Source organism: Hemiscyllium ocellatum, chromosome 34 (assembly GCF_020745735.1).
Source record: "Hemiscyllium ocellatum isolate sHemOce1 chromosome 34, sHemOce1.pat.X.cur, whole genome shotgun sequence".
Taxonomy (NCBI): Eukaryota; Metazoa; Chordata; class Chondrichthyes; order Orectolobiformes; family Hemiscylliidae; genus Hemiscyllium; species Hemiscyllium ocellatum.
Genome location: NC_083434.1, coordinates 9,407,729 through 9,420,754, shown reverse-complemented (window position 1 = coordinate 9,420,754; position 13,026 = coordinate 9,407,729). Strand labels below are relative to the sequence as shown.

The 13,026-nt window shown below is 37.3% G+C and overlaps 1 protein-coding gene across 4 annotated transcripts in view; it reads left to right on the top strand.

Moving 5' to 3' along the window:
* LOC132832277 (activity-dependent neuroprotective protein a-like) overlaps positions 1-7,097 on the top strand; it is a 38,628-nt gene extending 31,531 nt beyond the window's left edge. For all 4 annotated transcript variants that reach the window (XM_060850142.1, XM_060850141.1, XM_060850140.1 and 1 more), the window contains 2 exons: positions 1,176-1,265; positions 3,531-7,097. In XM_060850142.1, coding sequence (XP_060706125.1) covers positions 1,176-1,265; positions 3,531-6,212 — 2,772 coding nt within the window. In that variant the 3' untranslated portion in view covers positions 6,213-7,097. The remainder of the gene's footprint in view (positions 1-1,175; positions 1,266-3,530) is intronic.
* Positions 7,098-13,026: the final 5,929 nt, after the last annotated feature.

Below are 13,026 nucleotides of genomic sequence, written 5' to 3'. Positions count from 1 at the left end.
TTCCTGGAGCTTTCATTTACCTGAGGTTAAATGTTCTCTGCTTCAAACAACCTTCTCAGGTCTGGCCTGGGACTATCATTTAAACTCCTTACCCAAAGAAATCTAGCTTTGCCATTTCTTGCCCTCCTCACGCGTGTGTGTGTTCTCCAAGCAATGGCAATTTTCCTTGTGTTTAACATACTAGCTGTTTACCTTGTTCGTGTAAACCCTCCTGAAGTATATGAAAACCCATGACTTCTGAAAGCTGCTCCCTTTAAAGTGTTTTACTAAAAAAATATATAAATTGCCCCATCTAAATCATGATTTGGGAAGGTGGTGGTAGGAAAATATTGGTGTAAAACATATATTCCATTGTAAATTTTGTGGAACTTTGGTTACTAATTTTAATGCTTTCTAAGTTATCAGATCTTCTCCGATCTTGCTGTAATTCTGTCTGGTCTGAATTTCAGAAAATTGACTGCTGTAACTTTTGTGCATCCCTTGTAGTTCTGCTGTGATTCAGATGTAAATGTTTAGGATTCATCCATGTTCTTGATATGTGAGCAATTGACTCAAATGATATTGACTTTGTATAGTAATTGCTAATATTATGAGCTGGTTAACTAATAATCTGAAGTAATGTACCACTTTCATTTCTGCTGAATGTGTTCATTTCCTGATGTCTGCAGCTGGTCCAGAATATTGCTGAATGCCATGTCAAAAGCTGTTTGGAGATATGTTATGCTTGCTGTGAGTCATCAATTTACTGGTCTTGGATTAGCTTCCCTACAGTATGGAAATGGGCCTTTCAGCCCAACATGTCCCTTCTGACCCTCTGAAGAGTAACCCACTCAGACCTATTCCCCTACCCTATATTTACCCCTGATTAATGCACCTAACCCGATGGGCAATTTAGCATGGCCAGTTCACCTGACCTGCACGTCTTTGGATTATGGGAGGAAACCAGAGCACCCAGAGGAAACGTGCAGACACGGGGGGAACGTGCAAACTCCATGTACAAGTTGCCTGAGTCAGCAATTAAACCAGTGTCCCTGGTGCTGTGAGGTAGCAGTAGTAATCACTGAGCCACTGTGCTACCCATGGTCTTCCCTTTTAATGTATATTTTAAAAAAAATTATTTTTGGAAACCTTTTTATGTAAATTTGTGACAAATGAAAATGTTTATATGCTTTCAGGAGTTTAAAAGTTATAATCCAGGGGAATACTACATAAAAAACACGACGTGGAATGACGTTTCAGTATGGCAGCCAGTCAAAAAGTCGAAGGTAATCCCAAGTATTTCCTTGAATTTTAATGCATGCACGTAAAATGAATTCTTGCATTTGTTAATGCAAATTTTTTGCTGGATTATGCCTCTAACAAAGATAATAGGTGCCACCTGCTTTGAGTTTGGGGTATGTTCAGTTAACCTTGAATCCATTATCAACATTTATCCTGTTAATTGATATCTCCAGGACTTCAGGTACATATGACTCTGAAATTTTCATCGCACTAGAGTTGCAGGTAGAAAGGATAGTGAAGACAGAGTTTGGTATGCTTTTCTTTATGGGTCAGAGCATTGACTGTAGAAGTTCAGAGGTCATGTTAAGGCTGCACAGGATGTTGGTTAGGCCACTTTTAGAATATTGCATGCAATTCTGGTCTCCCTCCTATAGGAAGGATGTTGTGAAACTTGAAAGGGTTCAGAAAAGATTTGCAAAGATTGTTGGAGGGTTTGAGTTATAGGGAGAGGTGAATAGGCTGGGGTTGTTTTCCCTAGAGTGTCCGAGACTGAGGGGTGACCTTTTATAGAGGTTTATAAAATCAAGAGGGGCATGAATAGGGAAAATAAACAAGGTCTTTCCTTGGGGTGGGGGAGTTAAGAACAAGGGGGGTCATAGGTTTAGGGTGAGAGGGGAAAAGTTTAAAAGAGATCTTAGGGGCAACTTTTTCATGCAGAGACTAGTGTGTATGGAATGAGCTGGCAGAGGAAGTGGTGGAGACTGATACAATTACACCATTTAAAAGGCATCTGGATGGGTATATGAATAGGAAGGGTTTAGAGGAATATGGGCCAAGTGCTGGCAAATGGGGCTAGATTGGTTTAGGATGTTTGGCCAGCATGGATGAGTTGGACTGAAGGGCCATTTTCTGTGCTGTGCATCTCTAACTCTATATAGACAGGGTGGTTAAAGGCATTTAGCACACTTATTTAATTGCTCAGACTCTTGAGTATAAGAGTTGGGAGATCTTGGTGAGGTCTTTTCTGGAATACTATGTATAACTCTGATCACCCTTCTCTAGGAAGAATATCATTAAATTGCAGATGGTTCAGAAGAGATTTACCAGGGTGTTGCTGGGAATGGAAGGTTTGAGTTAAACTGAAGCTGACTAGGCTAGGACTTTTTTCACTGTAGTGGAGGATGTTGAGAGGTGACCTTTTATAGAGATTTATGAAATTGAGTGAGGTGAATAAGGTGTGTAGCAAGGGTCTTTTCTCTATGCTGAGGGAGTTCAAACCTAGGGAGCGTATTTTTAAGGTGAGAGGAGAAAAAATTACCAAGGACACAGGCATCTGTTTTTAGAGGATAGATCATATGTGGAATGAACTGCCAGAGGAAGTGGTGGATGTAGGTACAGTTATGACATTCATATACTTGTCCAAATGTCTTTTAAATGTTATAAGAAAGGTTTGGGGGGATGTGGACCAATTCAAGCAAGTGGGACTAGTTTGGTTTTGGAAGTGGTTGATATGAACAAATTGGACCAAAGGGCCTGTCTCCATTCTGTATGACTCTTATCATGTCACAATAGCAATACTTGAAGAACAGGTATGCAATCTTTGTCTGAATAGTTGACTTTATATTTAAAAAAAACGGATTTGCGGTCTTGTCATTGTATCCCTGTCTCTTGGGATAGAAGGTCTGGGTTCAAATCCCAAAACCTTGTTAGACAAAAAGTCTTTACTTTTAGTAGAAAGTCACATCGGAAATGTTATATTGGATTATTATTTGGATAGTTTAAGTATGAAGAGATTGTGTTAACGTATCTTGTTAATGAAGTATTAACACTAAAGATTTATCTGATTTTCCTGATGTCTTAATCAACATTTATTCTTTTACTAAACCTTTTTAGAAAATCAAAAAATATCCAGTTACTGCTTTAAACCCTGTGTATAATTTGGCTACTTGTTTGCTGCATAAAACATAACTGCACTTATAAAGTATAGGTTGTTCTGCTATAGCATGCATTTTTATCAATGCAAACTTGCTGTAATGAGATTGATGAATAGGGGATACTGTTTCTAAAGCGCATACTTTTTTTAAAATGGGTGCTGGCTATAGCACAGTTGCATTGCCAATATTTTATTTGTATTGCGTGATTCTTGTACGGTGCAAGGTCACAGGAACTTGACTATTGCGCTGTAGAAGAAATCACTCTGTACTTCACAGGTCAGTTCAAAGCAACTCTCAACCTTTTGACTGTAAAGTGCTATGTAAATCTCTCTCATTTCTATTCTATTTTAAAAATGTCTTTATTCTTGTTTGCAGGCTTACCGAACAAAACCATATTGCTGCAGTCTATGCAATTTTTCAACAAAATTTATTTCCGCTTATAAAAGTCATATGCGATGTTCCCATGAGGATGAGATGGATGTAGAACTGATGACTAGTTGTCCTAATTGCACATTTATCTCTCATCAGAAAAGTATGAAAAAACATGTTAAAATATTTCATTCTGATACTCGGAAAGTGTACAACACTGCCAACCATGTGAATACAGATCAAATAAGACCGATTCAACCCAAAATGTTTCAGGGCAAAATATCAAACCTAGTCCAGCCTGTTTATTTTTGCAGGGTATGCTCGTACAAAGAGGTGTCATTGTATGCCATGAAGAAACATGTTTTTCTTTCACACTTTGGCAATTTATTAAATAATTACATTGGTCAGGTGGAGGAACCGGTATTACTTTCTGTATATAAGTATTTTTGTAAAGGATGCCAAATGAAAATGGTCACCTATGATGCCTTTCTATATCATATTCTGGATAGACATAAAGAAGTGGTAGGTCCTGTAAAAGCTACAATTGGGCACGTAACTGAGCTAAGCCCTAGGCTGCACATTGCTCCTAAGGCTCTGGGGAGCAGTGTTTCTCTGCCAGTACTCCCGAGTGTGAGATCACCAGTACCACCACTTAATCCCAAATTAACAGGACATGTGCTTTCCTGTGTTAAATCGGCTGCACCAGCACAAAGTATCAGACCAATTGGATCAGTATTTCCAAGTGTGGCATCAACAGCAAATATTACCTTACCTATACCATCAGCTTCCTGTGTGAGATCGCCTGTGCAACAGGCTGTTAATATATTGACACTTCCTCAAAATATTAAACCAGTAGCTTTGGGATCATTAAGACCAAGCATGAGTTCTTTTCCTTTGCAGAACAATGTTATTCCAGTAACTGTGTCCACTGCTGGTCCTGGAGGTTTTCCAAAACCAGCACCTGTTAACCTGGTATCTGCTACTTTTCAGGTCACTCAGAATAACCTTACAATCCGAGCAGTAAGTCCGGTCCTTCCTCAGGCGTTTTTGATGCCACAAGGATTGACTGTGGATCATGCAGCAGGAGCTAATATTCCAAGAAATGCCCTGCCAACTAATTCCCAGACAGTGAGACACTTAATTCAAAGCAACAAGCATGTCAATGGTGTACCTGCATACACTCTAACCCCAGTTCAGTTTTCTTTGCCTGTTACTCCAGGTAGTATATTGAGTAACAAACCTGGGGTGTTTTCTACATCGCAAGTGCCACTTAATATTTCCCAAACAAATACAAACAATATTTCTCAACAACAAATAAAAGGATTGCCTGCTGAAATTGCAGTGATGTCTGCAACAGGGGAGCAGAAGCAGAGTGCAGCAGAACCTGCAGCTGCTGTCGACTATACTGCACAAAATATCAAGGCTCAACAGTGGAAGAGTTGCTCAGTGTGTAGTGCATTGCTGCCACTGAGTGCTTATGATAATCATGTTGCGACAGCACATAAGATTGAGGAATATTCTGATAAACCAGAGAAGATTGTAGCCTGTGCTACTTACTTGCAGAGAGTGCGTGCTCAAACAAGTAAGTGTCTTTTCTGTCGAAGTTATATGGATAAAAATGTACTAATGTCCCATTTGCTAATGCATGGCCTGACTTGTTTGTTCTGTTCTCTGACATTCCATGAGCTCCCAAAATTTTCAGAACATGTGAAGGCCATGCATGCTGGATTGAGATTTGAAGCTGTTGAAAATGTTAAAGATGGAGTATCAACTGTTCATGAAATAAATGGTGGTAGTTTTAATTTAACAGTTAAATTGCCAGAAGCTAAAATGGGTCCTAATGATATCCATTTAACGCTTATTCCAAACAAAATGTCTACCCCTCATGCACCTTTAGTAATTGAGGTGTGCAGGCAAACAGATGAAATTAGTATGGAAGAAAATGTAATAGAGCCCCAAAGTTCAAAATGTCCCTTTTGTTCAGAACACTTTTCAAGCATAACCTATGAAAACCATTTGCAAGAAGATCATCATGTAGCGTCAATGGTTCATCCACTGCTGAGGATACCGGCTTTCAAGTGCATTCACTGTCTTGGTGTATACACAGACAGCATGACCACTTCAACAATATCTCTTCATCTGTTGCGTTGTCGAGGCCTTAATAAACAGCAAAGTGATATTTTGTCAAAGAGTGGTGTTCAATCAAAGCGTGAATTTCCAGAAACAGCCACGAAGTGCAATAATGAACTTACAAATGGGGGTAAGAGAGACTTGGCATTGCCTTCTCCTAAACGAATAAAAACTGATGTTTTAGCAAATAATTTTGATGTCTCCCCTGTGGTGTTAACTGACTCTGCAAACACTCCACATTCTCCACCATTACTGGACCCATCCACGGTCTTGGCGCTAGTTCCAAAAGGCTTTGAGGATCGCTCATATGAAGAAAGAAAGCTATTCCTACTTGACTACTTTCACAAGCAGCCATACCCCAGTAATAAAGAAATTGAGATGTTATCTTCAATCTTGTGGCTATGGAAAAATGATGTTGCCTTTGTCTTTGGCAATAAGCGAAGACTCTGCTTGAAAGCAATGAAGTACAAACCATATGTGCTTTTGGGATTCAATATGACTGAATTAAGGAAAGTGAAGCACAATCTCAAACTGGGTGATGTTGATACAAATATTTGACAGCTGCTATTCCCAAACTTAAGCGGATGAATCAATTGGAAGTGAAGGTACGGGTGGTCTACCAGTTGACATAAATGCAAGGAGACACCAATACTCAAGACAATCAGAGTACAAGAGCAAATGGGTCAAATGATTTTGCTTTTAGAGGGGAGGTGTGCCTTTTGTTCTAATTTGGCTAAAATGTCTTATGGCTGGAAACTAGAAGCCAAGCGGAACTTAAATAGCAATGTTGAACTTGAAGCCAAAAATGTCATGTTTATTTAAAACCACTTAGTATGCTGCCTAGTTACTCAATGGTTTTCAGAAATATGTAACCTTGTGTAAAAGCAAGAAGGAATTTGTTGAAATTGGATAACAATGCATGATTGTGCTGTCAATATGTTGTTACAGAGATTAATGTACAATCCTGTAATGTTGATCAACTAAGTTTACGTACAATTTATTTTGCCTTGCATTTCATGCCTTGTTTTAAATTTGGTTCATGTGGCAGTCTCTTCCTCTGGGGATAAATGATTTTGAATTATTTTTTCACAGGAGGGTAAGAAAATAGAAATTTGGTGCTCTTGATGCAGAGTTGCTTCCGGCACAGGCCTTGTCGCTCTTTGCATGAGCGTAAATTTGCTCTTTTGATAGTTTCAATAGTTGTTAATGGGGGCTGGAGCTGCTGCTTATCTCATTTTAACTACTTCTGTTAGAACTTTGAGATTAAACCTATAAATCACTAATCCTCAGACCACTTGAACTATCCCATATGTACTTCCCATTACTGATCATTTAATCTCTTAAATTTTCAATATTTGTATTTTCACAACTTTATTTTTCTTGAATGTTTAATCATAGATAATTTGGGTATTTGAATTTATCTACACCTATGATTAAAAATATCTTGGGAGTGTTAATTGCATTGTTTTAAAATCCACTTTCTGTACTGGAAAGAATGCACTGCTTTTTGTTTCAACCTTCACTTGTCAATCCTAAAACTTTTAAACAACATTTTTAAAAATGGTACTGATTCCTGCTACTGTATATATTGTCCACTGGGTAGCGAATGAATGTATAGGAATGGAGGAAATGATAACACGTGTCCTCTGATCGCTAAACCACACTTAAAGTTTTTGAGATGAATGGTTAGCTTGTTATTTAGGTACTGGTAAAGTATGACTTTGATTTATCTTTGAAGAATGATACATAAATCTTCTGAATGTTGGAAGTTGTTTTTGATTGAAGATTACCTATTGTGTTCTTTGCCTGAAATACTTGTCATTTCTGAATACAGATTTGTGGGCAAGATAATTATGCTTACCATTGTTCACAGAAAACTGATGGATGCATATTGCAGAGGGAAAAGCTCCATTTAAAGCTGATAGTATTCATTTCAGATCAACAGCACGCCTGTCCCCTGTATTTAAAAATTCACATCTGCAATCCCCCTCTTCTTTTCCACCCCCCCCCCCCCCCCTAAAATCCACTGCAGACCCATTATATTATGTGCTGCCTTTACATCAGAGACTAATCTGTGGTTTCAGAATTATGTAAATCTTGAGCTTCTTGTAGAGTCTCTATAGCTTTACAAGGATGTTTTTACAAATTGTATCTATTAGTGTTCTATAAAGGTAAGTTTTTGGAATAGCTACAGAATCTCCTTTTTCATAAGCCCTGCAGAATTTGTATTGTAATAAAGTTAGATGCACGTTTCTTTCGGAAATGTTCAGTTCTGTCTCTCCCGATTTTGTTTAAATTAGCTTCTAAATTTGCTCAGTTTGAGTTGTAACTTGCTGAATCCAGTGTGCACTTTGAAGTATATTTCTGACCAAGAGATGTTGCACAGTGCAGCCTCATTGCCACGTGAAGTTAATGATACTTATCAGGAGCATTGCTGTATATTTGTTCCATTTTTATGTGAGTACTCTATTTTCAGACAAAAACACTGAATTTTTACTGCCTTTGGTTCATTTTTCTCTAAGTTGATTCGTGAGATGCCCTTGATTTAGAACAGTGGAGATCTTTGCAGCAGCAGGCAGTTGCTGGTCTTAAATCATCCCTGATGCAAAAAGAAACCAATTGCAATAATTTTGTTTGTTTTTGCAATACCTCCTTTTTTTTCTCTTGACTTAGCGTTTTTCAAATTATTTTTTTTCGTTCCAATTTATTGCCGGTGATCATCTAGTCACAAAAATGTGGTTTTTATTCTGACCTCTTCATTTATGCCTCGAGGTCAATGTGGAAATGGACAACAGTGAACTGGTTGGGCCAAGTAGCCTGTTTCCACATTGTAGGGCTTATATGATTTCTATAAAAATGGCATGTAGTAGAAGCTGCCGAAATCTGTTGAATATCCATCAAATGTTGACCATCTATACATTGTGTTAACTTCTTCCATGCCATATCACTTGTATTTTTCAAAAGCTATTGACTTGTCTTCCTTTTCAGCAACTCTGCTTAGTAGAGAATCTGGTTCATAGGCCTGAGTATGAATCTACAGCCTGGGAACATGTCAATTGTAGCCAACCGATGTGTAGTCACATCTTGTACTGTACACCGTTTAGTTTGGAATAATTTTTTCGGAAAAAAAAAAGGATGAGTAAAAGGTGGTTAGCAAGATAATTACCAGCTAGAACAGGAGTCCTGTTGTACAGACCATAATTCAAGTTAGTGCATCTGTTAACAGTAGAAAAAAAGAGGCAGAGTGGGAGGAAAGAGAAAGAAACCGATTTTGGTAGGATTTTAATTGTTCTGGTTTTATAAATAGCATGTTTTCAAATTGTCCTTGATCGCTAACAATTAAACTATGAACATTCACAGCTAATTCAATTATATAACTGATTGAACTCTGTTCCTGTAAATTGGGTTTTCAAATTGAACTATTTGCAATGCATTCTTGGCTAATTTTTTAATGTATAGCCTAGATATTAACTCACTTTTTATAGTGCAGTTTCTTTTCATGTTTACATGGCTTTGTAGCTTAATGATCTTGATGTATTTATTGCATTGTTAATGGCTAAACTCCAATGTATCCTCCCTAAAATGCTCATCTTATGAAAGAACCATGGATTGTATGTGATAAATACCTATATTTAAAAGTTTGTTTTTAAACAATGATTTAACAAACACATTCTGTTGGTCTGGTAATGTTTGTGTTTTACTTTTGATTATATTTAAATGCAGGATATGCATAAAGAATCCAAATAATGTTTGCCCTTTGAAAGAGTAAAGGTTTCCCTTAAATGTATTTTGAGTTGTGGTGATACTTTAAAACTGACTGACTTTGGAGTTTGTATCTCTGCTACTATTGCTTATTTAAATAGACAAGTTTTTTGCATTGTTATAAAAGGTGCCTATTACTGAGCGTCTAAGACATTGTTCTATTTGTATGTCCATTTTACATGCACTTCCAGCATTTGTCTTATAAGCTAGTTAAGTTGCCACTTTTTTTTGTTTCCATTGTTTTTTTGTCGTATGCTAGATATGATTTGTCCTGGTATGTTCATAGTTTCTGCATATTCAATATAAAAAAAGTGTTTGTGGTCCATGTGCTTCTATGTTGTATTGACAGGCTTTTTGTGTTGGTTTAGTGATGTAATTATTTGTACATAGTAATACAAAACACCTTTTTTTAAAAAAGAAAGGGTTTTCTCTGTATTTGTGCAGTGATTTGTTTTATAAAGTTATCTCCCCCTCCCCCAGGCAGAAGACCTTTTTATAAAGTATTGTATTAGGTTTGGAATTTTTGACCTTTTTATATTTGTTCATTGGTTTAATTTTTCTCAAGTACAGAATTAAAAGCACAACTTTTGCATTTTTGTGGTTTTTGGTCATTTTTTTTCTCACCCTCATGTAGTCATTTCTTTCATTATGAAATAGTTATATTGAAATGTCTCCTAACATTTCTAATGTGTATGTAACTATCTAGTGTATTATAAGGCTGATATTAAACTGGGTCAGAAACTTGATGAATATTTTGCAACTTTTGAAGCCAGCTTATAATGCAGCAACCTATAATTAAAACTGCTGATATTTACCACAAAAATTAGGTCCTTGTTTTTCCAAGTTTCAGGAAATAAAAATGAGTCTGCATTAAACAAAGAAATTTTAAAATGATGGCAGTTTGGCTGAGCAACAGTGCCAAGAGAGGAATTTGTAGGCAGTGGCCACATGTTTTCCGCTTGTATGGTACAATGACCATACAGTGTGATCTGCAGCTATCAGAGGAAAACCTGCCGTACAACCATCTAATCCAACTGTTGAGTAACTTAAATGCTTTGAATCCTCCTCATCTCTGGGATTGTGTGCAAATTTGCCTAGGGGGCAAACAGCAGCATGCACCAACACCCACCCCCTTTCCCCCAGTGTAATCGCTTTCCTCAGTAGGTTTAGCTGTAAATGCAAAACAACTGGTGGTAAATTCTCTGACTATATCCAAGAAGGAAGTGTCATCTTCTGTGCTGCTCATATTACTGAAGAATCCAGTGTAGGATTTAGATGAACACTCACAGAGCCGTAGTTTACAATGTGTGCTAAGCTATTCCTATAAACAGATTGACTGTCTTCATAAATCCAGGGGAGAAAATGTTTGAAGAGCCTGCCATGCAGCATGTTAAGTAGAAGCCTATGAAATAAAAGAGACAGTGACGGCATGGAAACAAGCTGATATGAAAAAAACTGGTAAATTTATTATATACCTTCCACCAGTCTGAAAAACAATTGCATTCCCAAGGTATAGTACAAGAAGCATTACATTTTTTTCATAGGGCACCTATTTAAAAATATGCAGATGATGGTAATCAACTTCAAGAGGAAATAAGGAATTTGTAGTCCATTGCAAATGAAATGAAATTTGAATTTAAATTTTCATTAAATCTGAAGTGATGAATTTTGGTGATGAGGACAGTTAATGTAAATTTAACTCTAATGCCGGCATATTTTCCTTCAATAATGAGCTAAAACTGTTCATAATATTCTGGATATGGTCCAACTAGTTCCTTAAACAGTTTTACCAAGACTTTTTTTTGCTCCAGTTGATTTGCCTTCCCTAGTATCTGCTGAGTAGCTGCTTGTGATTTATGCGCAAGGCCTTTGTACTTTTATTTAAAATGGGGAAATTACGACCGAATCTACTTGCCCAACCTTGCAATTTCAGATAGAATGTAATATCTGCAAAGGTTTTTTGGCCACTGCCATGTCTATATTCCGCCACAGACTGAGTCACCCTCACCACTTGCCTTCCCATCTATTGTGTCACCTTCAAACTTGGTTACAGTATAATTACTTAGCTCATCTGTCATTTAATATATAAATAATTGTGGCCTTAGCACTGATCCCTGTGGGACTTCACTAGATAAAAAGTGGTCTTGAAGTGCCCTCCTTTTAACAACTAACATTTGGACTGGCTTCAAATGAAGTATTGTGTTCAATTCTAGACAGTGCACTTCAGAAGTGATGCAAGAGGTTTAGAAAGGGTGCAGAATGGATTTCTGATAATGCATCCAAAGAAATGGGGCTTCCATTACAAAGATGAGACCATGAGAAATAGAAACATGAATAGGCCATTCAGATCTTGATAGAATCATGGCAGATAGGTTGGAGAGCGTAGGGTTGCTGCCTGACCAAGATAATCTGTTTTCTAGAGGAGCTGAGAGAAGTCCTCAATCTTGCAGAGTCTAGACATTATCGCTGCACCAAAAAGAGTCAACATTTGTGCTAAAGAATCAGCATACTGATTTTAAAGTGGACTTAAAACTTCACTTCATGGTCAAATATACCATTAACAACTTTTAGTATCCTATTCATCTACCTGTAATGTTAGACAAGAATTGTGACAACATAGGCAGTCAGAGTTGGTGGTACAGTAGAATATGGTGGTGTTAGTCTGCATGTGAAATGTGACATCATTGTCTGAATCTATGTCATTCAAGGACACCAATGTAGATTGCAAAGAGCAAGGGTAATAGGAAATAGCCAAGGGTACATCCTTGAGGTTTAAAGATTTAGGTCTCCATACCCAAATTCTGAAAACATGCAGAATTAACTTGTTCCAAAACTGCATTCCTACATTGTGACAATGGCAGTTTATCACCAAGATTTTAAATTTGCAAGTTAAAAGTTGATTTTCTGGTTTTTTTTTGTATCTGTGCCAACTCTCCTTGAAAGAGAGATCTGATGTTTTTCTTTCTCACCCACAGCCCTGCAATCTCTGTTGCTTCAATTTATCCATTTCCCCTTTTGATCCAGCTTAAACTCTCCATTTTTGTTTTTATGATCCATCTGGGGACCAGTAACTTTTCATAGAATAAATGAAGTCTGAAATCAGTTAAAAGATTTCATGGTCTTGAGTAAACAAAAACATAAATTATTGAAATGTTAGCAAAGTACTGTAAATTTACTGCTTTTTATTCTAATTCAAAATTAAGGTGAGGTGAACATTAATTAATAAAATTGTGGTCAAGCCTACCACAAATTGCGCATAAGTAGCAGACATCGTGCAGATGTCCTAAGTTTCTCAGCAAAACGCTGACATCAGACGTTACTATGAGTCACTGAAATTTCTTAAATTGTTTTCCTAAGAGGTTTTTCCAGGTGCTCTCAAGGATTATAGCAACTGACTTCCAATAGGTTGCTCAATCTCTTTTCCTGAGACTGTGTTCCCACAGTATTTACAAGGTAGCACTGTAGCATTTAATTACCGATGTGATCACATTTCTCTACAAAGCTATTGGTGCTCATGAGCTTTTCTTCCCAAGTGCACTGCTTCGTTGAGTAGACCACTTTGGAGTTGAAAACAGCTGAACGTTTCTGAACCACAACTTGTTGCTGCATT